Source organism: Balaenoptera ricei, chromosome 12 (assembly GCF_028023285.1).
Source record: "Balaenoptera ricei isolate mBalRic1 chromosome 12, mBalRic1.hap2, whole genome shotgun sequence".
Taxonomy (NCBI): domain Eukaryota; kingdom Metazoa; phylum Chordata; class Mammalia; order Artiodactyla; family Balaenopteridae; genus Balaenoptera; species Balaenoptera ricei.
The window spans coordinates 14,131,760-14,159,462 of NC_082650.1; the positions used below are offsets into that span (position 1 = coordinate 14,131,760).

At 37.4% G+C, this 27,703-nt stretch overlaps 1 protein-coding gene across 1 annotated transcript in view; it reads left to right on the forward strand.

Annotated features, from left to right (window-relative positions):
- The window catches only part of SYNE1 (spectrin repeat containing nuclear envelope protein 1), a 443,997-nt gene that overhangs the window by 76,065 nt on the left and 340,229 nt on the right, over positions 1-27,703 (forward strand). Inside the window, exons 3-5 of the mRNA XM_059940974.1 lie at positions 11,058-11,153; positions 19,601-19,684; positions 26,791-26,883. Of these exons, the coding sequence (XP_059796957.1) occupies positions 11,058-11,153; positions 19,601-19,684; positions 26,791-26,883 (273 nt within the window). The remainder of the gene's footprint in view (positions 1-11,057; positions 11,154-19,600; positions 19,685-26,790; positions 26,884-27,703) is intronic.

Here is a 27,703-nt window from a genome sequence, read left to right on the forward strand (position 1 = left end):
CTAGTTTTTTTTTTTTTTTAATGAGAAGGAAATTGGTTTTGTTTTTTTTTTTACTTTTGAGTCATTGCATTTGGACTTACCACTGCACTCTTTTTTTTTTTTTTGGAATATAGTTGATTTACAATGTTGTGTTAGTTTCTGCTGTACAGCAAAGTGAATCAGTTATACATATACATATATACACTTTTTTGAAGATGCTTTTCCCATATAGATCATAACAGAGTATTGAGTAGAGTTCCCTGTGCTTATTAATTATCTATTCTATATATAATAGTGTGTATATGTCAATCCCAATCACCCAGTTTATCCCCACCCTCCGCCAGTATGTCTTAAATGATTTTATACTGTTTCATATCTCACCTTCCCAACAACACTGTAAAGTCTTCAAGGCATGTGCTAATTCTTGGAGTTCTTTGTAAATCCTAATAGCTCTAAGCACAGCACTGAGTACCATGCAGAGGAGCTTAACGAAACAGCAACAGCAAAGATTCTTTATCTTTCCTTATTTTGTTAGAGTAGTAAAAACATCAATCACATGGGGAAAAAATAACGATTAATGTCTGGCACTGTGCTAAGTGCTTAACTCAGGTTATTTTATAACGTACTTCTTCATATATCTTATAACGTACTTCTTCATATATCTTATAACGTACTTCTTCATATATCTTATAACGTACTTCTTCATATATCTTATAACGTACTTCTTCATATATCTTATAACGTACTTCTTCATATATTTTATAACGTACTTCTTCATACACCTGGCCATTGGTGCTGCTGAGATTTTAATGCAGACGTGAATCTGAAGTCCCCTTGGTTTCCCTACTTTACACATTTTTGCATTGATAGTATCATTTCAAAAGACCCGGAAAATTATTACCTCTGCAACTGCTCCATTGTAAACTTACTGCAATAGAGATTTTTTTGTTGTTGTTCTTTTGTTTTCTCCTCTGTACTTGCTATTTTTTTCTTTCTTGGGCCTTGAAAACTGAAACAGTGATACCTATGCTTGTTATCCGGGACTTATTTATACTGACATCGTAGTATCTTACCAAATGTAGCCTGCAACTTCATTGGAAAACATTTTCCTTTTCTGACTCACTTGTAGTTAAAAACATTTTGAAAATAAAATCTGACCACATTACCCTGCTTTGACAGTTGAGAGTTTTAGGATAGCTACAGAGTAGATGTTTATGTCTGCGACTGTCTCAGCAGCTGGTCCCATGATTCCCTACTCTTCCCTCTCTCTTGTACCCATCCTTTGCTTGCCTTTATCCCTATTTGAGTTTCCTATTGCAGCCCTGTTTCTCTCTCATTCTCCCTCTCACCCCGCTTCCATTCCTGTATCATCTCTATCTCTCCCATCCCATCTCCTCCATCACGCCTCCACCCAACTCCCTTTCCATCTGTATCTCAATCTCTCCATCCCTATCTTTATCCCCATTCCCATCTCTATTTCTATCTGTACACTTTCTCTATAAAAACATATGCAACTTGTACATCCTAGGCTTCACAGTCTCCTTGAGGTCACATTTACATATACGCCCAAATTTAAATGGAAGCACACACTTCCCTCCCCATTGCAGTGTGCTGACTTACTTCTGAGAATGATAATACCTTACTTGCAACAGAAGCAAAGTCAGGTTCATATCTTTTATCTGGCCTCTGGACAAGGACACTGTCACTTTCCCTGCTGTCTCTGTGAGAAGGCTTGCTCCCAGAGTCATTGTGTGACGCTAGAGTGTGCCCATCAGTCTAGCACCCCAGGCGCAGACAACAAGCACCTGCACAGACACACACACACACACACACACAGACACACACACCCCTATCTTAGTCACCTGGGCTCTACAGAAGCATATATTATGCCCAGAATCTCACTAAGTCTCTCGTGAAAACAGTTTCTTAGATTTTTGGTCTTCAGCTCTTCTTTACCTTTTAACAACACATGGATATCTCCCCTGGCCCCTGGTTTTCAGTCATAGAGCACGCCTAAAGCCATACTTAGAATCAAAGTGTTTCTCACTAGAAAAATAATCCACAGAGAAGCAACTTGATCTGCTTCAAGGTCTTTCCTTATCCTCCAGAGATTCTTTTTTTTTTTTTTTTAATTTATTTATTTATTTTTGGCTGTGTTAGGTCTTCGTTGCTGGGCGCGGGTTTTCTCCAGTTGCGGCGAGCGGGGGCTACTCTTCGTTGCGGTGCGCGGGCTTCTCATTGCGGTGGCTTCTCTTGTTGCGGAGCACAGGCTCTAGGCGCGCGGGCTTCAGTAGTTGTGGCACGTGGGCTCAGTAGCTGTGGCTCGCTGGCTCTAGGGCGCAGGCCCAGTAGTTGTGGCACACGGGCTTAGTTGCTCCGTGGCATGTGAGATCTTCCCGGACAAGGGTTCGAACCCGTGTCCCCTGCATTGACAGGTGGATTCTTAACCACTGCACCACCAGGGAAGCCCCTCTCTGGAGATTCTTGAGCCAACTTTTCCTCTTCTTTCTTGCCTATTAAGAAACCAAAGCCAATGGTTTGTCCTATAACAACAATCTGCTCCAAGGATGGAACCATAATTGCTGTCAGCTTTGAAAGGACCTGGTGTTCTGTAATTTGTTGGGTCAGATTGAGTCTGGTTTGGTGTATTGTTTATGTTTGTTTATTTTGCCCAGTAAATATGCAACCAACTTAGACCCAGTATTAGTCAGCTTGGGCTGCTGTAACAAAATACCGTAGACTATGTGGCTTAAACAAGGAACATTTATTTCTTGAAATTCTGGAGGCTGCGAAGTTCAAGATCAATGTGTTGACTGATTTCAGTCCTTACATGGCAGAGAGAGAAAGAACTGGTTTCTCTTCCTCTTCTTATAGGACACTAATTCCACTGTGAGGAATTTATGACCTCATTTACGCCCAATTACCTCCCAAAGGCCCCACTTCCAAATACCATCACATTGAGGGTTAAGGCTTCAACATATGGATTTGGGCGGGGGACACACAAACATTCAGTCCATAACAGGCCACAGGTTCATCCTGAGGTCTGGCTTGAAGCACATGAGAATTTCTTCCAAACCTCGGTCCAAGAACGATGTAAGTAATGAGCTTGTCTCCTCTTGCATATCAAATGTTTGTTTGTGTTTCAGTTCCTATTGTACATAGCGCTGTGCTTTGGAATGGCTTCAGATATCTAATAACCAAATCCTTCAAAATAATTAAAATGCATTTTATTCCTTGGTTTGTGTGTGTGTGTGTGTGTGTGTGTGTTTCCTGCAGTTTTCTGTTGACATCTACCAATAAAGGCAAGGAAGTGACCCATGTCAAAAATATTTTTATGCTGGTGATCAGATACTAGTCTTAATTCACCTATTACTTATGCTATATAACATGCCAAGTTACTTTATCTCTGAGAACAAGAAAGGAGAAAGTGCTAAATTGGCAGGAAAAAAAGAGTTTCGACTTTCTTCTAGAATGCAAGTTGTAAATATTTTGCAGGATCTCAATTGTCTGGGAGCTTTTGCACAAGTCATGGGAATTTCTGTGGATTTAAACTAGAGTGATAAACCAACTCATCCTAAATTCTGTGATTATGTCTTGCTACTGCAATGCCTTCTTTAAAGATTTCAAGCAAACTAAAAAAATAAACAAACACCTTATTTAGAAAGAAAACTTTATATGTCAATTATATCTCAGTAAAACTGGAAGAAAAAATCATACCTGTTTTCTCAAAAATCTTCTTTGGAAATTGACTGTTTCCAAAAATAGCTTTAATAATAAGTTGCAGCAGGTTTACAGAGCTGGGATGTTGAATTGAGAAGCAAAAAAAATTGATCCTGTCTCCTAAGATCATTCAATGTTGGGTGCATTGGGAGATGTTCAAAAGATGCTTTGTGGAGATAAATTTGGGGAGGGTTTTTCATGGGAAATTTTCATTTTTGTTGTAGGCTGCTTTGCTTAGTTGCAAATAAGAAAACTATTTACTGCTAAGTAAATAAAACAAACTCTTTTACTGATGACATTTTATTCTATTGTAACAATTCTTTGTAAATATTTTGACAGTAGCATGAAGACATAGGGTGCAAATAAGAGAGCAATCTGTTTTCAAAAAATACGCTTTTCTTAAAACAAAAATTTATATTAAAAATAGGAAAAAAAACTGGAGAATTTTCTGTATATTACTCAAATTTGTGGATATAATTATCAGTTTTTAAAAAATATTTGCTTTGTTTTCAAATTGAAGTCTTCACGCTTCTGAAATTATGCAAAACATTGCAAATCATAAATTGTTGATATAATGTAATGTAACATCAACAAAAATTAGTGAGTTCTGTTTTTTTCATATATCTGATAATTCCTTTGAGGAAGAGAGCTTCATACTGAAACGTGGGCCCTGTAATTTTCTTCCTTTTTAAGAAGAAACCTGCCTCTTTCTATTCTGTTTGCTTTGTCAGTGAAAGAAGGTGGAGTATTCGTTTTTTAATTAGCCCAGTATTGATCCAAGTAATAGTTTTTCAAAGTTAGGTCCTGATTCAGTGCTGGCTGTCATCACTCATTGCTAACTAGGTTTTTAAATTGCAGGGCTGCTGTTTACTGAACTCATCATATGCCGATTACTGTGCCTTAGCAACTTTATCTTTTATTTTATTTAAATAACACAACAATCAAATATAAGTAGTATTTTCTCCATTTTATAGATTATGAAACTGAAGCTTAGAGTTAATTAATAAGTTCAAGGTCATATAACAAGTACGTGGAAAACCAGATTTCAATCCCAGGACTCCAAAGTTTGGGCACTAACCATTGTGTTATATACACCCATGCTTCTTTCGTTTATTTAGCTATTCATGTAGCAAATACTTTTCAAGCACCTATTATGTGCTTGGGGTTGTGGATACAGTGGTGAACAAAAAACAGATATAGTCCATGCCATTATGAAACTGACAGGCCAGCAGAAGAGACAGCAATTACAGAGACGTGTGCATGGTAAATTCCACGAGCAGAGAAGTACAGGGTATCAGGGAGCACAGGGCAAGCGCAGCCAACCATACAAGTAACCTGAAGGAGGGCATCAGAATAGGTTTTCAGAGGAAGAAACATTTAAGCTGGAGCCTGAGAAATGTCTTGGGATTGGGTAGGTGAAGGAACTAATAATGTTTTCAAAAGTTAAGAGGTAAGATAGAGCCTGGCACAGTAAAGGAAATGAAGCTCAGAATACCTGAAAATATGGGTTCCAGGAATGGGTTGGCAACAGATGAAACTGAGAATCGATCAAAGGTCAGCCATTAAAAGGGTTTGGATGTTGTGTTATGGGCACCGGAGACGTTAAAGAATCTTAGGAAAATGAAATGATCACTCTGGGCTAAACCCGTCTCTCAACCTCTCTCTCTCATCTCTCTCTCCCTCCCCCGCCTCTCATTTCCGCACCCCCCTCACATAAATTAGAGCAGGAACCAGTAAAATTGGAGGTGGAGTGAACTTGCAATAAGTCAGATAAGAGGTGAGGATCCTTTGGACTAAAGTAGTGGTGGGGGAATGGAGAAAAGTGGATAGATTGAAAAATGGGTAGGGGTGGACCCGATACAACTGAGTCATTAGTTGGAAGCTGGGGAGAAGGAGTCAAGAATGACTTCGAGATTTCTGCCTGGAACAAATGATTAAGATCATTCACGGAGACAGAGAATACAAGAGACTTTGGGGGAAAGCTAATAGGTTCAGTTACACAGGGGGAAATGACTTAGTAAAGATGGACACATTTCATTTGGCAATTAGAAGTCATTAGCCATCACTGGGAGTGGCCAAGTCGTGGCAGAAACCCGACTCTAGCAAACTGGTAAGTAAATGAGAGGTGAGGATGTTAGGACCTGAGTGTATATTACATGTTAAGGAGATAGAGTATTAGCTAAAGCAGAACATGTGGTCTGGTAAGAGCTGTTTCAATAAAGAGTGGTCTTAAGTGTATGTCTATGGAAGGGAATGATCAAGAACTGGTAGAGAGGGATAGGGTGAAAATGAAGGAAAACAAGCTTATTTTAAGATACAAGACTCCTAAAGAGGCAGGGTGGGGAGAAAATCAAGAGGACAGGTGGAGGTTTTTACCAGAGGAGAGACAGCTCCCAATCTCTGAGGCCAGAGGGGGAATAGGAGGGATGGGTGTGGATGTGCCTAAGTTTGGGATGGGGGAGAGAGGAAGACAGAGTTGGGTGGACTTGAATTTGAGGGGATTCCCACCTAATGACTGCAGGTTTTTTAGGTCTATCAGAATAGTCTGCATTTCTAAGCAGAAGAATTTATGTTAGGAAGAATATTTTTCTTAAATTGGCAGTTAAAAATACGTTAGTTCTTTCACATTTAAAAATGTATTTATCTTAGCAAATTCCTAAACTTTATGCAAGATCCATAGGCTATTGTACAGTGTCACCTTGACCCCCAAAGGGGACAGATTAAAGACGTGTTTTCCAAAAATCCTTCCCCTAAAATTTTATTTTTAATTAGAAAAAGATAATATAAGTAATCTTAACATTAAACATCGGTTATACTCTGTTATCAAATAATTGTAGTTTCACATTCTCTCTAAATTTGTCAAATGGAATAGAGTGTTATATTTATATTTAAATACCTTTGATTCAGTCTTTATGATATTTGACTTTGAAGTAAATATATGATTTGGCATTAAGTCCTTTGGGAAAAAAATAGGTCAGAGATAGCCATTGTTCAGTGTTTCTATAAATGGAGCTTCTCTTTCCATTTGCAATAAACAGCCCTTTCTCCATCTGCCAGCCTTAGATCTAAGGGGCCATTAAGTATAGGCACTGAACATTTTAAATACCGACATTTGGATGACCTCAGGCATAATACAAGCATCTCCTCACTTTTTAGATGAACTGAAAAAAAAAGCACCGTCGAACATTATTTACATTCTGTATTAGTTTGCTAGGGCTGCCATTACAAGGTACGATATACCGGGTGCCATAAAATGAGAAATTTATTATCTCGCGGTCCTTGAGACTAGACAGCCATGCTTCCCTCTGAGATTCTGGGCAGAATCCTTCTTTGCCTCTTCCTAGCCTCAGTTGGAGGCCTGGAGTACCTGAGGTTCCTTGGTTTGCAGCTGCATTAGCCCAATCCCTGCCTCTGCGCCTGTCTGAGACTGTGTCCAAATTTCCCCTTCATGTAAGGACACTGGTCATATTGGATTAAGACCCCCTCTCCGCCCCCCCCATGACCTCATTTTAACTGGACTACTTCTCTAAAGACCCTGTTTCCAAATAAGATCACATCCTGGGGTACCTGGGATTAAAACTTCCACGTATCTTGGGGAGAAGCACATGCTTCAACCCAAATGTGCTCTATTAAATGAGCACATTTTGTTTTAAGACCAAGTCAGATTCATATACTCCTTTAAAAGGAACACTTTTGATTTTCCATGTTCGTTTTTAAATAATTCAAACTAATAATGACTTTGACATCTTCACAGTCATAAAATATCACTTTGGTGGCTGCGTTTATTCTTCTTCAGTTGTCTTTCCACCAATGGTGCTAAAAGATAACATGGAAACGCTTTCGAAATTGAAATTTGAGCCCATCTGTTTCCTTGTACACACTTTGGTGGGACTATTTATGCACTAAGATGAGGAGATAAGGAGGCGAAGAGGAAAAAGTAAATGTAATAATACACCCCAGAAACCATTCTTTAGTTGATTTTCTAAAACTAGTTTGATAATCTCAAGCTTAATGATAAATTAGTTATTTCCAAATATGCAACTAAAAGATTACAAAGAAAATCATGATTTCAAAATGAATGGCATTTAGTTTATTAATAGGATGTGTTAATTTATTAATAACAAAGACGTAGCTATAGCAATGTCCATGCGGTTTAATAAAATTTTTGACAATATTTGTCAAAGTTCTTTCTTTTAGAAATGTATTTTGTCTAGTCATATATCCAGTCAATAAATATTTTTAAATGTTGTTTGTATGCTTGGCAAGATTCTAGAATGTAGCAGTGAACAGAACAGGAAAAGTAACCCCTGCATTATGGTGTTTATATCCCAATGGGGGAGATGGACAGAGGAGAAGGAAAATAAGCTGTTCTGTTGAGAATAGACTGAAGAGGGACATGGGCCGAAGGAAGAAGATAAGGTAGGAGATTGTTGAGTCATCCAGGTGAGAGATGGCCGGCTTGGACCAAGGTCATAGCAGTGGAGGTGGTGAAAAATGGCTGGATTCTAGGTGAATTTTGACAATAAAGCCAACAAGATTTGTTGACAGATCAGCTGTGGAGTATGAACAAAAGAGAGGAGTAAAGGATAACCCCAGCTTTGTCCTGAATAAAACAAATAACTTGAGGGGTGTGCTTCTTTTAAACTATATAGTGAAAAAAAAAAATCATTACATGTGAAAGTTGTCAGGAGCAGTTTTCCAAGCAGATTTAAAGGTGGGCTGGAGGGCAGTTATTGCCTTTGGGATATTTATTCCGAATTGAATTAAATAATTAAGGAAATGGAAATGCTTATGCAATCTGTCATAGGAAACAGAAAAGAATGGGAACTATCTTCTCACTTTTGCCAAGCAGAGGTGGAAAATAATCACAACAGTGCTTTTATAAAGGGAGTGAAGGAGAAACATATCATACATAACATTAAAAAAAAAAAAACTACTTCACCTTGTTTCTGGAAATACTGGTAATGTCTAATCAGATTTTCTGAGTAAGATGACAGAACCTTTTAGAAGTTGAATTAACTTTATCTGGCTCGTGTCAGTGGTTATGATCATGATTTTACAGACCTAGTCCAGCTGCTTTGGCATTCTTAGACAGTTTAGTGTGGCGGGCTCCTTGCCAACCACTGGGGGGTAGCTTGCTCCACATCTGCCGGTCAACCTCTCTTCCCTTCCCACTCTCCTCTCGGTTCCTGTCGTTTAGCTTGCTGTTCCTGCCCATCAGATAACTGGAAGAGCATGCCAACACTCTAGGCTGGTCCTGGGATGGGAGGTTCCCCCATACCCTGTCTCTCAGCCTGTGAAATAGCTCCCACCTGAAACCTGGAAACCAGAGGCGGGAGTGGTTGGTCTGGCTCTGGAAATGAGGGGCCATTGTGTGTACACAGGTTTCAAGATGCCCGGAATACACCTTGAGGTCCAACCTTTGTGTTGAGACCTCTTTATATACTGCACAGAAGACCATCTGGGGAATATGTCAGGCCATGATTTTGCATCATTTCCAGCAAGACTGACTATGCTTGACCATGTGTATGTCTCAAATAAAGTAAAGCATTATCTGTGCCATGGGATCTTTCTTTAGGTCTTTTCCAGTTCAGTTTTATTGGTATCACTAGGTATCCAGCAATCACAAATTTTAAACCCAAGGATATGTATTTAGTAATTTAAAGTAAAATGCTGTAATTTTTGTATTATAAAATGTTTTAAGAGCTCTTTCCCCAAGAGGGAAAAGCACTTAGTAAAAGACTGCCCAATAGTTGTGAAACTAAAAGTGATGACGGTAAGTGAGGACCTGGGTTGGTCCTGGAATGAGATGGGTGATTTGGCCCTTTCCTTTGCTGAGGACTAAACCCTTCATGCTGCAGATCTCCTTGATAGCCGTGTGATATTTACCACTAAGGGGCTCTAAGATTCTTGCAGATGTGTAGCTACCTGCTGATGGAGCCATGATATGCTAGTAATGTTTCAAGGTAGCTTTGTACTTTTCCACATCACTGATTTGGATCAAACACCCAAAGCATCTTTCTCCTTAATTGATGTGCATGTGCTTGCCCTATTAATGCAAAGTTAAAAATGCTAAAAATAATTTTAGTACATTAACATTTTATAATTTTGGATATATAGGCATACACTTGTCCATGCAAAATGACCTTCTTTCTTTCTTCCTTTTTTTTTCTCCCTCCCTCCCTCCCTCCTTCTCTTCCTTCCTTCCTTCTTCCTTCCTTCCTCCTCTTTCTTTCTTTCTTCCTTCCTCCCTCCCTCCCTTCCTTCCTTCCTTCCTTCCTTCCTTCCTTCCTTTCTTCCTTCCTTTCTTCCTTTCTTTCTTTCTTTCTCTCTTTCTCTCTCTCTCTTCCCCTCCCTCCCTCCCTCCCTTCCTTCCTTTTTCTTTCTTGATAGAAAGAAAGACAATTGAAAGTCAAGTAGACAGCGTTAGGCCTTTAACATGTTCAGTGAGAATTAGAAAACTACAGAGCCTGACCCAGGTTATAAATTTTTTAAAATTCATATTCTGTGAGAAATCTGAGGGCACTTAATTACTGTTGACCATCAACTTTGACATCATCACTTTTTTACTTTCTTCTGAGGCAAGAGATACCTAATTTCAAGATTTCATGAACTCTAGTATACTAAGTATTTTCATAATCTTCATAAAAAAACGAAAGACCCTCCATGAGTTGAAAATGGGCTTTGACTTATTTCTCCAGTAGTGGTGCTAGATTTGCCCTGATCAGTCTGTACTCTTGTGCTTTTGATGCTTTGGGTTCAATGCCACGCTGTGAGAGAGGTTTGCTGGATTTGCCAGCTTGTGCAACAGAACGGACGTGGCCAGCTAACCCACAAGAGGTTCAGTCCATCCCTCTGGCTGTGCTAACAGTGGTCCCACAGAAGGTCACTGAGTTAACGAGGTTACCCTGGAGAGGATGTTCAAGGAAATTTGGCACCTGCCTCAGCCCAGTAATGTGCTCACTCAGGGTGAAGGTATGGAGGTTGGTCCAGTTTATCTGGGGTACCTCCTGTTCCCTGTTTACGTCCTGCTTTAACCTCTCTCTTATCTTTTATGTTTATAGTATCCTCTTTTCCTTCCCTTATCCCACACCATCCCACTCTTGTCAAAACTCCCTTTCTAGAAAGACACTGGTGTGTATGTGAAAGCCCAAGCATGAGGTTCTTGAATGTTAAGTTTACCTCCAAAGGATCGTTTTTCTCTTTGCAGCTATCCAAAGGTAATTGCCAACCATATCCCAAATAAAGGATTTTGGTATTTAGACATTTTTCTTCAAATTTTGCCACAGTGAGTAACAAATGTCTGACAGAGAGTAAGAGAAGCATTTTTGGCATTTATTCATTTTTTTATTTTATAGCGGAAACCCCCAATGGTGGTAGATGATCTTTTTGAAGACATGAAAGATGGTGTGAAGCTGCTTGCTCTGCTGGAGGTCCTGTCTGGGCAGAAACTGGTAAGGATGTTTTCTGTGACCAGACTTGTCAAACTGTTCCCATTTGGAATTTGGGGACTATGGAGTTGGGAGTATAAGGGGTGCTAGCCATGTAAGAGAAAGGTTTTCTCTTTTGTGGTTGGTAATACACAGGAAGCACTAGTCTATGGGTCACTTCTGGGAACAAGGAATAAATTTCCTTTCTTGTTCCTGCATACCCGTAGTAGATTTAAAACATTATGTGTAGTGGTAGCAATCCTAGAAGTGAGAGTAAAGAGCTTCATCGATAATCAGTCCTGGTTAACTACTGCATCTGTACGGCATCCGGGAAGATTTGTTGGAAATTAACATCTAATGCACTTTAAGTGCTTACTTTCCATTTGGAAAGGATTGTTGGTCCATATCTGTATACTTATATAGTTGTTGAAAATTAAGCCTTGAAATCAGCGTGGCATTTTTCATCCGCTTATGGACATTCTCTGTCATCAGTCGTTTGTAATAGGAACAGCATGTTCAGAATCATTTGTTGTTAAGCTCAATGGAACCAGCGGAGTGAAAAACAAATTGACGGTGACCTATAAAATCTGTTTTTCTACATTACTCGAATACTAAAATATTTATTTCTTTCTGGCTTATGTTTTTTTGTTTCAGAGTAGTAGAGAAGTAAGTAGTTTGCAAACATAGATTATTTATGTGATGTTTGCCATAATTTTTAAAAGGCTCTCTGGAAATAAGCTTCAGAATGTTGTATAATGCACTAGACATGGGGTCCAAAATTGGGGGTACTTATTTTTTTCTTAATCTGTTGCATCATGACAAAGAGCTACACAGTCATTATTACTTGGATAATTGATTTTTTAAAAAGTGTTTTTGCCTGATCATAAATTTCCAGTTCATTTCTTTTTTTTTTTTTTTTAAATTTTTATTTTTTTTTCCAGTTCATTTCTTGCGAGGAGCCTTCACCATAGCTTTTGTAACAGAGTTGTTTCTGGGAAGATACAAACTGGTAATAATAATTTGTGTGTAAGTCATTATCTACTTGAATTCATATTATAGCAGATGCTTTTGGTGCCCCCAGCGCCATCTCAGATCACCTCTGATTCCAGTAGCCGCAGGAGTGGACGTGGTCCACCCCCTCCATCAGCATCTCAACTCAAGCACTGGCAGCCTGTCTCTGGGTTTCTGCCCTCAGGACTTTTATCAAAGCTGCAAGTTGCACAAGGCAGCCCTGAAGTGTGGGAGAGTTAATGGTCCCAAAGGGGATGGGAGTCTGAATAAAAATTCCAGCCTGGCATTTGTAGGAGGGATGATTCCAAGGCTTATTTCACACATGAGGTAGAGTGCCCCATTGGATCCCCAGCAGAATTGAGCTGTGGTTGCCCATTGTGGAGACCCTTAATAGCACATCGTACTATTATTGATTATTATTTATTGATTTTTCCTCCTTCCCTGTCTCACTCCTGCTACCTGGGATCACCTCCTCGGTCACCTGCATGCACCCAGGTTCTTATCAGGCTCCGCATTGGGAGAAATCAAAGAAGACACACGTGAAAAGCCAATTTGGAATAAACAGATATATGCATGAGCTAAATAAACTGGATTAACATTAAGATGTGGGAGTCATCGACCTGAAATATATACTCCCTTGGTGGCCTGATGTAACTGGCTATCTTCATATACCCTCCTGAATTAAGCTATTTACTTGAACTGAAGGAAACTTCATTACAATTCAAATGGGTATTTAAGAAGCCTGTCATTCTAAGTGTCATTATGATTCTGCCATTGTACTCGGCCAACAGTATACAGAAACCTCAATGGGCATTACCTGCCAAGCTAAGTGATTCTAGAAAGAGTGTATATTTTGATACAAGAATCCTACTTCTCTTTAAGTGCCCTACTCATTCAGATGTGGTTACAATGATAGGATCTGGAAGCTAGAAGCAATTTCAGAAAGAATCTCAGCATTCTCATTTAACAGGTAGAGAAACTGAGACACAGAAGGACAGTTTCTGATTTAACCTTTATTATTTATTTTTACTGAGCCCTTCAAGATCCTAAATTATATAAAATGAAATTACTCTGAAATTATAAATAAACCATTGCAATGGTTATTTAAATTTTGCACATGTAGACATTTTGGTTCAGGACCACATTAAGATGAAAAGCATCATTTAAAGGACTGAGTATCCTAGGCATTCTTTTAGAGCTTTCAAAGAGAGAATGTGAACAAAAGCATTTCCCTCAGGAGCATTAGCACTGTTCGGGTAATCTATAATCTCATACGTACAACTCTATTAAAGAGCACTATACTTTAACATCATGATTCACATAGCCCAGGACTCTGACTTTGGCCATGATCATCTGGGAAATTCAGCCAAATACCTTAGTATTCCCTTTACCACCAGCATCTCAAGGTAAGGGAGGACTCTCAGTATCTTAGTTTCTTTTAATAACCTATTGTGACTCTCTTGTCTATGATTTTATTTCAGATGCTAGGGAGTTTTGAGTTTTTATAATTATTATTCTTAGATTTCTCTGTGCCCTTTGATTATTATTCGAAGAACATTTACTCTTTGAATGGATCAGTGATTATATATCTTTAATCACACATAAAGATAGGAACACTAAATTTAATTTTATACTTAGGATTTTTTTTAAGAATGTGAAGAATTCCATAGAAAAATTAAAAATAGTAGAAGCAATATGAATAGAGCTTAAGGACTGCAGAGAAATTCATTTCTTATCTATTTTGTTAACCTTCTGTATAGTATTATTAAAGACTCCTTAACACTCTGCATTCAAGAGGAGCCTAAAAATCCACTTAAAAGTACACATGGGCATTCTTAGGAAATTGGGAGCATTGAAGGTCCCTGCACGTTCACCAGGTAACTTTGTTAAACATCAATCGTATATTGAGAGTAGAACTCAAGTCTGCAGCTGGGTTTGGCATTATCTTTTGACTGTTCAGCTAACATATCTGGAGTCTCTAAGGCACTGCCTTTGCCCTCTAAGGAGAACAAAGATGAATGAGGTATGGTTGGTGCCCTCAAAGAGCTTGTAGCCTGGTAGGGAGGATCACTGTATTAATTAGGGTAGGTCAGTTGTGTTAAAATAGATGCAAATATGGGGTAGAACTATACAATAGATGTTTATACCTTGCTTTTTTAGCCAGGATACAGCCAAAGAAGAAAAGCAGAGAAAAGGTATTTGCTTTACTAGATATCAGGTCTTACAGTGAAGCTTTATCACGTAAGATAGTGCGGTGTTAATACAGGGATGGGCATATTGACTAATGCAATAGAGTTGAGAAACAGACCAAGGCATGAATGGAAATTTAGTTTATGTCAGAGGTGGATGTCAGATCTGGGAAGGAAAGATGGTTCAATAAATGGAACAGCAAGAAAAAGGTATAGTTGGGTCCTTATCTCATGGCCTCTATAGAAATCAAACATACATGGATAAAGGCCCTAATGGCAAAAATACTTTAAACTCTTAGAAAATATAGGTGAATATCTCTGAGACATCAGGACAGGGAAAAAAATAAGGCAAAAAATATTAACTATAAAAGATTGTTACCTTTGACTATTTTAAAATTGAGAACATTTTTTAATCAAAAAGCTTTAAAGAGTGATAAAACAAGTTAAAAATTGGTCAAAGATATTCACAATACAGGTTACAAAAGGATTAAGAAAGGATTATATCAAGAATATATGAGGTGCATCTTCAAAACAATGAGTACAAACAACCCAAGAAAACTGGACAGCTACATGTAAAAGAATGAAATTAGAACACTCCCTAACACCATATACAAAAATAAACTCAAAATAGATTAAAGACCTAAATGTAAGGCTGGACACTATAAAACTCTTAGAGGAAAACATAGGCAGAACACTCTTTGACATAAATTGCAGCAAGATATTTTTTGACCCACCTCCTAGAGTAATGAAAATAAAAACAAAAATAAACAAATGGAGGAACCTCCATACTGTTCTCCATTTACATTCCCACCAACAGTACAAGAGGGTTCCCTTTTCTCCACACCCTCTCCAGCATTTACTGTTTGCAGATTTTTTGATGATGGCCATTCTGACCGGTGCAAGGTGATATGTCACTGTAGTTTTGATTTGCATTTCTCTAGTGATTAGTAATGTTAAGCATCTTTTCAGGTGTTTGTTGGCAATCTGTATACCTTCTTTGGAGAAAAGTCTATTTAGGTCGTCTGCCCATTTTTGGATTGGATTGTTTGTTTTTTTGATATTGAGCTGCATGAGCCGCTTGTATATTTTGGAGATTAATCCTTTGTCAGTTGCTTCGTTTGCAAATATTTTCTCCCATTCTGAGGGTTGTCTTTTCATCTTGTTTATGGTTTCCTTTGCTGTGCAGAAACCCTGAGAAAACCATAATTCAAAAAGAGTCATGTACCACAATGTTCATTGCAGCACTATTTAATAGCCAGGACATGGAAGCAACCTAAGTGTCCATCGACATCTGAATGGATAAAGAAGACGTGGCACATATATACAATGGGATATTACTCAGCCATAAAAAGAAACGAAACTGAGTTATTTGTAGTGAGGTGGAGGTACCTAGAGTCTGTCATACAGAGTGAAGTAAGTCAGAAAGAGAAAAACAAATACCATATGCTAACACATATATATGGAATCTAAAAAAAAAAATTGGTTCTGATGAACCTAGGGGCAGGACAGGAATAAAGACGCAGACTTAGAGAATGGACTTGAGGACATGGGGAGGGGGAAGGGTAAGCTGAGACGAAGTGAGAGAGTGGCATGGACATATATACACTACCAAATGTGAAATAGATAGCTACTGGGAAGCAGTCGCATAGCACAGGGAGATCAGCTCAGTGCTTTGTGACCACCTAGAGGAGTGGGATTGGGAGGGTGGGAGGGAGATGCAAGAGGGAGGGGATATGGGGATATATGTATACGTATAGCTGATTCACTTTGTTATACAGCAGCAACTAACACAACAATGTAAAGCAATTATACTCCAATAAAGATGTTTAAAAATAAATAAATAAGTAAATAAGTAAACAAATGGAACCTAATGAAACTTAAAAGCTTTTGCACAGCAAAGGAAACCACAAACGAGATGAAAACACAACCCTCAGAATGGGAGAAAATATTTGCAAACGAAGCAACTGACAAAGGAGTAATCTCCAAAATATACAAACAGCTCATGCAGCTCAACATCAAAAAAATAAACAACCCAATCAAAAATTGGGCAGAAGACCTAAATAGATATTTCTCCAAAGAAGACATACAGATGGCCAACAAACGCATGAAAAGATGCTCAACATCACTAATTATTAGAGAAATGCAAAGCAAAACTATAATGAGGTATCACCTCACACTGGTCAGAATGGCCATCATCAAAAAATCTGCAAACAATAAATGCTGGAGAGGGTGTGGAGAAAAGGGAACCCTCCTACACTGTTGGTGGGAATGTAAATTGGTACAGCCACTATGGAGAACAGTATGGAGGTTCCCTAAAAAACTGAAAATAGAACTACCATATGACCCAGCAATCCCACTCCTGGGCATATACCCAGAGAAAACCATAATTCAAAAAGATACATGCACCCCAATGTTCATTGCAGTACTGCTTACGATAGCCAAGACATGGAAGCAACCTAAATGTCCATCAACAGAGGAATGGATAAAGAAGATGTGGCACATATATACAATGGAATATTTCTCAGCCATTAAAAAGAATGAAATACTGCCATTTGCAGCAACATGGATGGTCCTAGAGATTGTCATACTGAGTGAAGTAAGTCAGACAAAGAGAAATATTGTATGATATCACTTGTATGTGGAATCTAAAAAGAAATGATACAAATGAATTTATTTACAAAACAGAAACAGACACACAAACTTAGAGAACGAACTTATGGTTACCAGGGGGGAAGGCTGGGGGGAAGGGATAGTTAGGGAGTTTGGGATTGACATGTACACACTGCTATATTTAAAATAGATAACCAACAAGGACCTACTGTATGGCACAGGGAACTCCGCTCAATGTTATGTGGCAGCCTGGATGGGAGGGGAGTTTGGGGGAGAATGGATAGTACATGTATATGTATGGCTGAGTCACTTTGCTGTGCACCTGAAACTATCACAACATTGTTTATCGGCTATACTCCAATATAAAATACAAAGTTAAGAAAAAAGATGTGGTACATATATACAATGGAATATTACTCAGCCATTAAAAGGAACGAAATTGTGCCATTTGCAGGGTTGTGGATGGACCTAGAACCTGTCATACAGAGTGAAGTAAGTCAGAAAGAGAAAAACAAATATCGTATAATATCACTTATATGTGGCATCTAGAAAAATGGTACAGATGAACTTATTTGCAAAGCAGAAATAGAGACACAGATGTAGAGAACAAGCATATGGATACCAAGGCACGGGGGGTGGTGGGATGAATTGTGAGATTGGGATTGACATATATACACTACTATGTATAAAACAGATAACTAATGAGAACCTACTGTATAGCACAGGGAACTCTACTCAGTGCTCTGTGGTGACCTAAATGGGAAGGAAATCCAAAAAAGAGGGGATATATGTATACGTAGAGCTGATTCACTTTGCTGTACAGCAGAAACAAACACAACATTGTAGAGCAACTATACTCCAATAAAAATTAATAAAAACAAAAAGAAACAGACTTGCCAAAAAACAGAGGGTGAGGTGTTCACACCATTGTTGAGCAGGGCAGTGCAAATGAAGACCACCATGAAAGACCATGTTACATACGTTCAACTGAAAGTAATTTTTTAAAGATAACTATCAAAATCAAGTGTTGGACAAAATATGTATCCACAGGATTATTCTTGTATTGCTGATAAGAGTGAGTAGTACAAACACTTTGGAAAAGTTTGGCATTAGATTAGAAGTTCAAAAGTCACATTCCCCCAGACTCAGCAATTCCACTGTTAGGTATACACCCAAGAGAAACTCTTTATACATGTACCAAAGGTGGGATGTACAAGAATGACCTATCAGCACAGGTCACATAGGAATAACCTGGAAATAATTCAGATTCACATCAGAAGGAGAGTAAATAAATGGCACAGTATATGGCTGTCAAAATGAATGAAATACAGTGACAGGAAACAATATGGATGAATGTTAGCAATCTTATTATGTGGAAAAGTAAGTATCAAAAGATTAATACAGTGATATTCTTTATATAAGAGCTAAGAACTGAAATAAATATTCTTTTTAAGAATGCGATAAATGAAATGAATGTGTATAAAAGGGAAAACATTGGACTGGGTTTATTGTGATGGTTGCCATGGTGTAGGAGTGCAGGGGGATGGAATGAATGGTAATATTGAGGGATGTGGCTTCTGTGCTTAATTTCTGGGTCCTGGCTTTGTTTTAGTTGTGGGTTCCTAGGTGCCTTTTACATTATAAAAGATAATTAATCAAATAACTAAATAAGTGGGCCATGCAAGAAAAGGATAAACATTTTTAAAGTATATTTTCTATTTAAATATTTGTTTAAAATGATGTCATAAAAAATTACCTGTTGTTACACTTTTAACTGGAAATGAAAAGATACTTAGTTTTGAGCTCTAATGGGAGATTGTTTAGAGTTCTAGTGCCACAGAGAAGAGACCAGTCTATCAGCTCTGCAGTCATGGACCTGTTATCCTCTTAGGTCTTGTGAATGTAATGTTATCTACTTCACTGAAATTATTTTGAGTTTTAAAATGAACAGTGTAGCACATAGAAAGCACTTACTATTTTATTCTATTTATTAAATTATTTATTAATTTATTATATTTTGCTGAATCAAACACAAATAACTTAGTATCCTTGTACCAGAACATACTATTTTGCGAAGAACATTTTCATTCTTACACTCCTACTTTTTAACCTTGGCTCATGTGCGCCATGCTTTTTGGTCCTTCAGGCAGAGAAATGCCACTAATACTGTCAGCAACTTTCATGTTAGTATGACTGAAAAAAAAATGTGAGTGACCAAGAGTACTTTTTTTAAGACTTTATTTTTTAGAGAAGTTTTAAGTTTATGACAAAATTGAGAGGAAAGGAGAGATTTCCCATTATCTCCTGCCCTCCACACGCACCAAGAGCACTTTTCATAAAAATACTTCCTAACTTGCAGGAATAACAGTCTTAGTAGACAACATAGGAATTTTGTGACTTTCCAACCTTAAGCACACAGAAACCTTAAGGGTAAGTGCGTTCAGAAGCTGAGAATGAACGTATTTATTGAGTAAATTATACACCTTCCAAGTGCTGTGGGGATAACGCTCCTCTATGTATATGCTAACCTTTATAGAAATTGAGTATGTTGGCTGTTCTTGAACATTCTTCAAGTATATTTTGAATCCACTTAAGTAGATTTTATAACTGTCTTTTTAATGTGTGCATTTTTACTTATTCCTATCCTTCCCCCTTTTACAGCCGTGTGAACAAGGACGCCGGACGAAGCGAATCCATGCTGTGGCGAACATTGGCACGGCACTCAAGTTCCTGGAAGGAAGGCAGGTAAGAGAGAAACACAAACAAAACACTTCAAGAAGAAAGCGTGGACATACTAATATTTTCATTGTTGATTGTTGGGTAAAAACACTGCATGCAATCTATACAACATATATGTGCAATATTATTGTAAAATCATTTTAGACTTACAGAAGAGTGGCAAAAAAAAAAAAGGCACAGAGACTTCATGTCTGTACTTCAGCCAGCTTCCTCTAATGTGAGGGACTTATTTGTACATAGTACATATATGTAACATAGTACAACTACCAAATAAGGAAATTAAAATTGGTATGATACTGTTAAGTAAAGCATAGAAATTAATCTAATTTCATCATTTTTTCTCCAGTGTCTTATTTCTGTTCCAGGATCCAATCCAATAACATGCCTTGCATCTTAATTGTTGTGGCTCCTTTGTCTTTTCCATTCTATGACCTTGTCTTTCTGTGTCTTTCATGACCTTAATGATAACTGCTAGGCAGTTATTTTTCATAATATCTCTCAGTTTTGGTTTGTGTGATGTTCTCCCATGATTAGACTGAGGTTGTACATTTTTGGCAAGAATTCCAAGGAAGTGATGTATTCTTCTCAGTGCATCAGTTTAGTGGATATAGGTAGGATTCTGACTTGTCTTATTGCTGGTGATGCTAACCTCAACCACTTGATTAAGTCATTTGCTGAGGTTTTTTAATGGTAAAACTACTATTTTTCCATTTATAATTCAGAAATAACTTAGGGGAGGTAATTGAGATTATGCTAATATTCTCCTTTTTAAAAAAAATTTTATTTATTTATTTATTTATTTATGGCTGTGTTGGGTGTTTGTTTCTGTACGAGGGCTTTCTCTAGTTGCGGCAAGTGGGGGCCACTCTTCATCACAGTGCACGGGCCTCTCACTGTCGTGGTCTCCCTTGTTGTGGAGCACAGGCTCCAGACGCGCAGGCTCAGCAATTGTGGCTCACGGGCCTAGTTGCTCCGCGGCATGTGGGATCTTCCCAGACCAGGGCTCAAACCCGTGTCCCCTGCATTGGCAGGCAGATTCTCAACCACTGCGCCACCAGGGAAGCCCTAATATTCTGCTTCTTGCTCACTGATTTTAGCATCAGTTGCCTTCAATAATTACTTCTGTGCTGTTTGCCTAATGATGATTTTGTTTTTCCCTCATTTCTTTTATACTTACTAATTGGAACTGTTATGTAAGAAAAAGATGACCTTTCTCCCCCATTTATTTATTTATTCAATTCCTTATTTATTTCATTATGGACTCATGGATATTTATTTTATTCTATAGTTATAATCCAGTATGACTACTATTATTGTTATTATTGTTATTATTTTGTTGCTCAGATTGTTCTAGCTTTGTCCATTAAGAGTTCCTTCAAGCTGGCTCCTGTACTCTTTTGACATGGCCCCATCCTTTTTCAAGCATTTCCTTATTTTCTGGGACTACAGATTTTCCAGGTTTATCTTATATTTTCCTTACCCCAGTCCTAGAATCAACCGTTTCTCTAAGGAGGCTTTGTTCCTTTCATTAGTGAATGGCACTTAGAAACCAAGATTTGGGTGCTAGGTGTGCTCATGGCTACTGAGGTTTCATTGCCCTCTCAATATACAGATCTAGATATATGTATGTTTACTAATCTGGGTATACACACATATCTATATTTCTCTCCCTTCCATCTCTCTCTCTCTCTCTTTCTTTCTATATAGCTTCTTCTATTATGTGTGCATGTAAACCTTTACTTCAAATTGATACTTCTGATTTCAGTCCAATACCACAAGGTCCATTTCATGATGATTTCTTTCTGTTTTCTCTGACAGTGAGAAACCTGGCTCTCATCTATAATATATTCTCTTCTTTTTCATCCCTAGTATATACACATAAAGTAGTTTTAGAATTGCTAACCCACACCTTTGTGAGAAACATACTGACTAACTGAAGAACAGTATTTGTATACAGTTCTTTCGGTCTTCAGCATTACAATATCCTGTCAAGAGACTGTTGTCCAGATTTACCTAGGTCACTTCTGTTCTCCCATCCTTTCAGTGTGATTATGTTATTCATTTGTAGTAGAGTTAAGTAATAGAGTTATATTCCATTTTGGGCAACCACACACATCCTAGTTGACTTTATTTTTTATTTTAGAGAATGAGACATTATTATGATTCTAGGAGTAAAAGTTACACTTAGAGAAGTGGCATTCCCTCCTCATACTTGCTTCTCCATTACCATTCTCCTTACTTTCACTCCTTTTCTCACCTCTAGGTAACCAGTTTCTCCAGTTTCTGATTTATCCTTCCCGTATTTCTTTTGCAGGAATGAGCAGGTTATTTTCATACACCACCTTCTTTCTTATACAAAGGTAGCATACTAACGATACACCAGGTGCACTTTACCTTTTTCATTTAACAGTATATCCTGGAAATCCTTCAAATCAGTTCACAGAGATGTTCCTCATTCATTTTTACAGCTGCATAGTATTCCGTGGTCTGGATGTTCCAGAGTTTATTCAACCACTGTCTTATGAATGAGCATTTACGTTGTTTCTAGCACTTCTCAAACAGAAATGATGATGCAATTAATAACTGTGCATAAGTATTTTTGTATTATTGGAAGTGTATCTTCTGGGTAAATTTTTAGAAGTATGATTGTTGGGTCAAAACATAAGTGTGTATTTTGTTTTGTTAGGTGTTGACATATTTCCCTCCAGAAGGGTTGCACCAATCCTTTTAGATTTTAGCCTTTTCTAATTTGTGGAAATTCAGGAAGTCTGTGTTTGGCAATACCAAAACCAGCTTTATAAATGGATATCCAGATACTTCTGGAAAATAGAATGATTCAGTTATTTACTTCTCTGTCTATATGGACTAAATTATTTCATTTATTCCACAAATGCGTAATTGAATATTTTCTGTAAAACGAGAATTCTGGAAAAAGCAAAATTAAAGAAAACTAGATTCTGGCTCTTAAATAATTTACATTTTGATGAGCTGTTAGTACAGTGAATCAGTATAAAGTTCAGTCAAGTGTGCTAACTTCACACCAAAGAGAGATTCTAGGCATTAAGATAGTGTAGAAAAACAATCTTAGCTTTTAGTAGAATATTGGACATTGTTTCCAGGTCACTTTAACATCATTCTTAATGGAGTGTTTCTCTTCTTCCTTCTCTCGCTTCATGAGTTTTTCATGGAAAGCTGTAAAAAAAACCTTATTTAACAGGATATTTAGAGTTTTCCCAGTCATTTTGTCTTCCATTTTGGCTATGTAACAATAGTGTCCTTCTTTGTTCTGATGTGTATTCACTGGCTGGAATATGAAAACAAAATTCTTCTTATTAATTAATGTGTTGGAGAAAAATTTAATGACTTAACCCATGAAAGGCATTGTTTGTAAAAAGAACCAAAGAGTCTTCTTTTCACAGAAGACTTGTTTGTACCAGGTCCATTTTCACAGAACAAACATGAATAACTTTTTAAAAAGTAGAGGATTCAGATTTTAAATATTATATTTACTAAGGGCAAAAGGTAATGCATTTGAGTCTCAGGACAAAATCCAAAGTATTTCCTTTCTGTCCCCACAAATCCCTAACTACTTTGATTTTTTAAAAATCTACCTGAAATACATAGTTTTGGGCTTCTCTTTCTTGCATTTCTTTACCCCATTGGCTCACAAAATAATTGACAGTGGGGTAGAATGAGTTTTTGAAGACTCTTTGGTGGCCTCCCTCTTACTGTTTATTTTTGTTCTTTATAATTTAAGAACTCAAGTCTCAAACATATTTTCAAGAATTTGTCTTTAACCTTTGTATTTACTTTGTCCTCCATTTATATTTTTTCTTTAGATGATAGAAGATTTGTTTAGTACTCGGATAAGGAGTAATGAAGGCACTTTTCAAGTTTGCTGAAGAAAATCCTACCATTGTGTTTATTTTCCACTTGTTTACAGGGTTACTGAATAAAGGCATATGTTAGTATTTGATAAGAATTGTATAAATTTGGCTGTAATGAATAGATTCATCACTGCTTTCCACAAGTTTTTCTCCAATGAGGTGTCAGGTGTATCATTCTAAATAGTAATACAAGGAGCCGGTCACTGACCACGTTTCCTAAAGCTTGCCGTAGTGCACACAAGGACATAAATTCAGGTTCCTGTGAGGTCCATAGATGATGTAAACGATGAAGCAAGGTAGAAGCTGATTATGGTAGCAGGAAAACTGAGTAGTCCCATGTGCTGTCTGGAAGAAGGAAGCAAATACTCAGTTCCATCTGGAGTTACCTCGATGAAATGCAAGCACAGTGATCCCAGGTTTAACAATTGAACGAGAAAAGCCAGTAGTCTGGATTTTTATTGAAATCTTATTATTTATTTAAGTTATTTATTAAATAATGCAGGTATTTGGCTACCTATATATATATAAGTAGAAGACAACTCATAAAGTGGTGATGCATCTATTCATTAGGTTTTCCAATGTATCAAGAAAAGCTGGTAGTCTGGATTTTTTTTTTTTTTTTTTTTTAGTTTGTAAGGGATGGGGTTATATATTTTATTTTATTTTTTAAATTTTTTAATTTATTTTTTTAACATCTTTATTGGAGTATAATTGCTTTACAATGGTGTGTTAGTTTCTGCTTTATAACAAAGTGAATCAGTTATACATATACATATGTTCCCATATCTCTTCCCTCTTGCATCTCCCTCTGGATTTTTTATTTAAATTTTTTTGAAATTTTTCCCAAATAATTCAAATATTTTTTTGAAATATCTGTGGGCAGCTATGGCTGCCATAACAGAGTACCACAGGCTGGATAGCTTGAACAACAGAAATGTATTTTCTCACAGTTCTGGAGGCTGAAAGTCCAAGATCAAGGTGTCATCAGGGTTGATTTCCTCCGTTTTTCCAGGCTTGCCGACAGCTGCTTTGGCACTGTGCCTTCACGTGACCTTTCTTGTGTGTGTGTGCAGAGAGAGAGAGAGAAAGTGAGAGTGAGAGTTCCGGTGTTTCTTCCTCTTCTTATAAGGATACCAGTTCTATTGGATTAGGGCTTACTCTTATAACCTTGTTTCACCTTAATTGTCTCCTTAAAGGTTGTATCTCCAAATGCAGTCACATTGGGGGTTAGGGCTTCAACATGTGAATTTTGAAGATAATTCAGTCCATTCAGGCCTCTGGCTTACAAAATCAAACTTCTCCAAACCTAGAGGTTTTGTTAAAACAGATTCTTAGGCCACCTTCCTTATTTTCTGGCTCAGAAGGTCTGAGGTGAGGTCCATCTATGTGATTCATCCTTTATGGTTTCTGGAATTCTTCAGTCTCTTTGGATGTGTCTCTATTGCCCATCCCACAATCTTAGGGCTATTAAAAGTTTATTGTATATTTCATAGGATTTTGCAAGGGAGAGGAGGTAAAGCAAACAAAGAACCTGTGCTCCCCAAACCCATTATGGTTTTTAAGTTTTTAAGAAAGAAAATAATTTTGAAAAACATTTTTTCTTCACAAGTTGAGCAAAAGATCTTCAGGTTCTATAATAAGCTGAATGTGTAAACTTCAAAGTGTGGTTGGAGCTGGGTTGAGGTAGGAAATTCAACTTATATATTCAATTGCATTTTAAAAAAGAATGATATATAAGGAAAGAGAAATAATTTGTCCTCTATGAAAGGCATTAACCTTGTGGTTATTAGCATGTATTATAAATTTGTGGCCCATGGATACTAAAATGGATATAGAGAAAATTCTGGAGAAATTGTAAAATGGAGCAATCAAAATGATTATAAAGATTGTAATAGGTTCTGTTATAAAAGATTAAAGAAATGTGACACTCTTTATTTTCCACCAACAAGCATTTTATATCTTACACAGTGCTAGGTTTAAAAGAAGTAGACACATGATCTTGTGATCTGTGGAAGTTCTCAATTTTTTTCTGTCTCTGAACCTGATGAGTGAACTTCAGCAGTGAGATAAAATCCCATGGGTATATCTCAAATTATTTACAATGACTTTTGTGCTAGCTTTTACTTTACTCCTCAGATGTATAACTAGTAAATTTAAACTAATTAAGAGTAAGGTGTTTGTGGGATGATTTTGCTTCTGATATTTTTTTAAAAATAAGCTATTTACAAACTTCTGAACTTTATTTTAATATCACACGTTATTCAATCTTGGCTGAGAATTATTGAGCTAGAAGTCTAAGGAGTACTTTAGTTTTTTTTCTAATTTGTCCAGGGATTATGAAGAGGGGGATGAGCAGTTAATTGTATTCTATAGAGGTTGACTGAGCTGGACCTACCATGCAAGTCTATTTTCCTGGAACTTTCTCATAGTTGGGAAGACATTGAAATGAATAATCGGGGACAATTGTAGACAGATTAATTCTGAGTGCTTTATAGTTGTCAGTGCCCCAAAGTAGGGAACTGAATCCCCACAGTCTCTTTCTACTCTCTTAACTATTTCTCTTAACAATTAACTATTTCTCTTAACTATTTCTTGGCTTTCCTTTATCTTTAAAATGTATTCTGCAAATCACGCTCTAAATTTACCACCTGCATTTTTATTCCCTTTGAACAAATAATGTGGATTTTGAAGGACTATTTATGTATATGTATCATCTTCTCCCTTTGTTTTTCATGTCAGTCCACGTACAGAGGATCACCGGTTAGTACAAATTTTAGAATTTTTAACTCCTGACTTTTATAGGTAAAAGAGAACATAAGTTTCATGCTATTTGGTAACAAATTTCAAAGTAAGTGCATCTTCTTAAACTTCCCCTCACAGTTTCTTTTACGTTCCAGTCAACCTCTGAATGTAAAGAAAAACCTTTTTTTTTCTTTTTCCTGTCTGGCATTTTGTTGGTAATTCCTCGCATGATGTCATATTTTTTTCAACTTTAAACCAGTTTTTGAAATTTGTTCTGTAGTTGTGTTCATTGTGTGCACCTAATGAATGCCCCTGAAATTTCCACTGAGACCGTGTTTTTATGGCTCACCCTGCTTACTCTTGTGTACTGCTGCACAGGCATGACCAAATGTTACTGACGTCTAGTAAAGTGCTACTTATTGCATACTTAAATGATCTGTAATCTTCTAGTACATTACTAGTACAGTTTTTCTTTTTAAACAGATTAAATTAGTCAACATTAACTCCACTGATATAGCTGATGGCCGACCCTCGATAGTTCTCGGATTGATGTGGACCATTATTCTGTATTTCCAGGTATTGTGCTTCTTCAGCTCCCTTTTCAGTTGAAATAAATGTCACAGATGGAGGTAGTGGTGGACATTTTAATAATGAATAATGCCCTCATTTTCTGTACCTTTGCGGCTGAACCTCAAGTTAGCAGAGATGTGTCCTTCACACGTACATTGTTTTTTGTTGGCAGAAAATGCCCTCTTTTTCTCCGCTAAGGTGTTATATATGGAACTTCCCAAAGAACTCGGCCAGGTACCCAATCCGAAAAGTGGGTAGAACACGGTGGAGATGAAATATTGGTGTAAAAAGAGTTCAGGAAGTTTTTCTTTGTCCTCTGGAAGGGAGCGGTTCTATGCTCCTATTAGACATTAAGGGGAGAAATTAACTTGCTGTTCTCTCTGGGATAATTCTTCTAGCCATAAGGTTGTTTTTTAAAGAAATGGACTTTATTTTTTAGAGCAGTTTGAGGTTCTCCGCAAAACTGAGCAAAGAGTACAGAAATTTCCCATGTACCCCCTGCACCCACACATGCATGGCTTCCGCTTAACCAGTATCCCCCATGGGAGTGGAACATTGGTTACAATTAATGAACCTTTACTGACACATCACTATCATTTCAAGGTTCGTAGTTTACATTAGGATTCACTCTTGGTGTGCACATTCTTTGAGTTTGGAGAACCATTAGGTTTCGTTTTCTTCATTCATGCATGTATTTAACAAGTGTTCATTACTGTGTACAAGGTCCCGTTTTAGATGTGGTTGGAAGTGCAAACAGGAGTAAGACATCGGTCGTGCTCTTTAAGAGCTTATATTGTTGGGAGGTTAAGGGTGTTAAGATCAATCA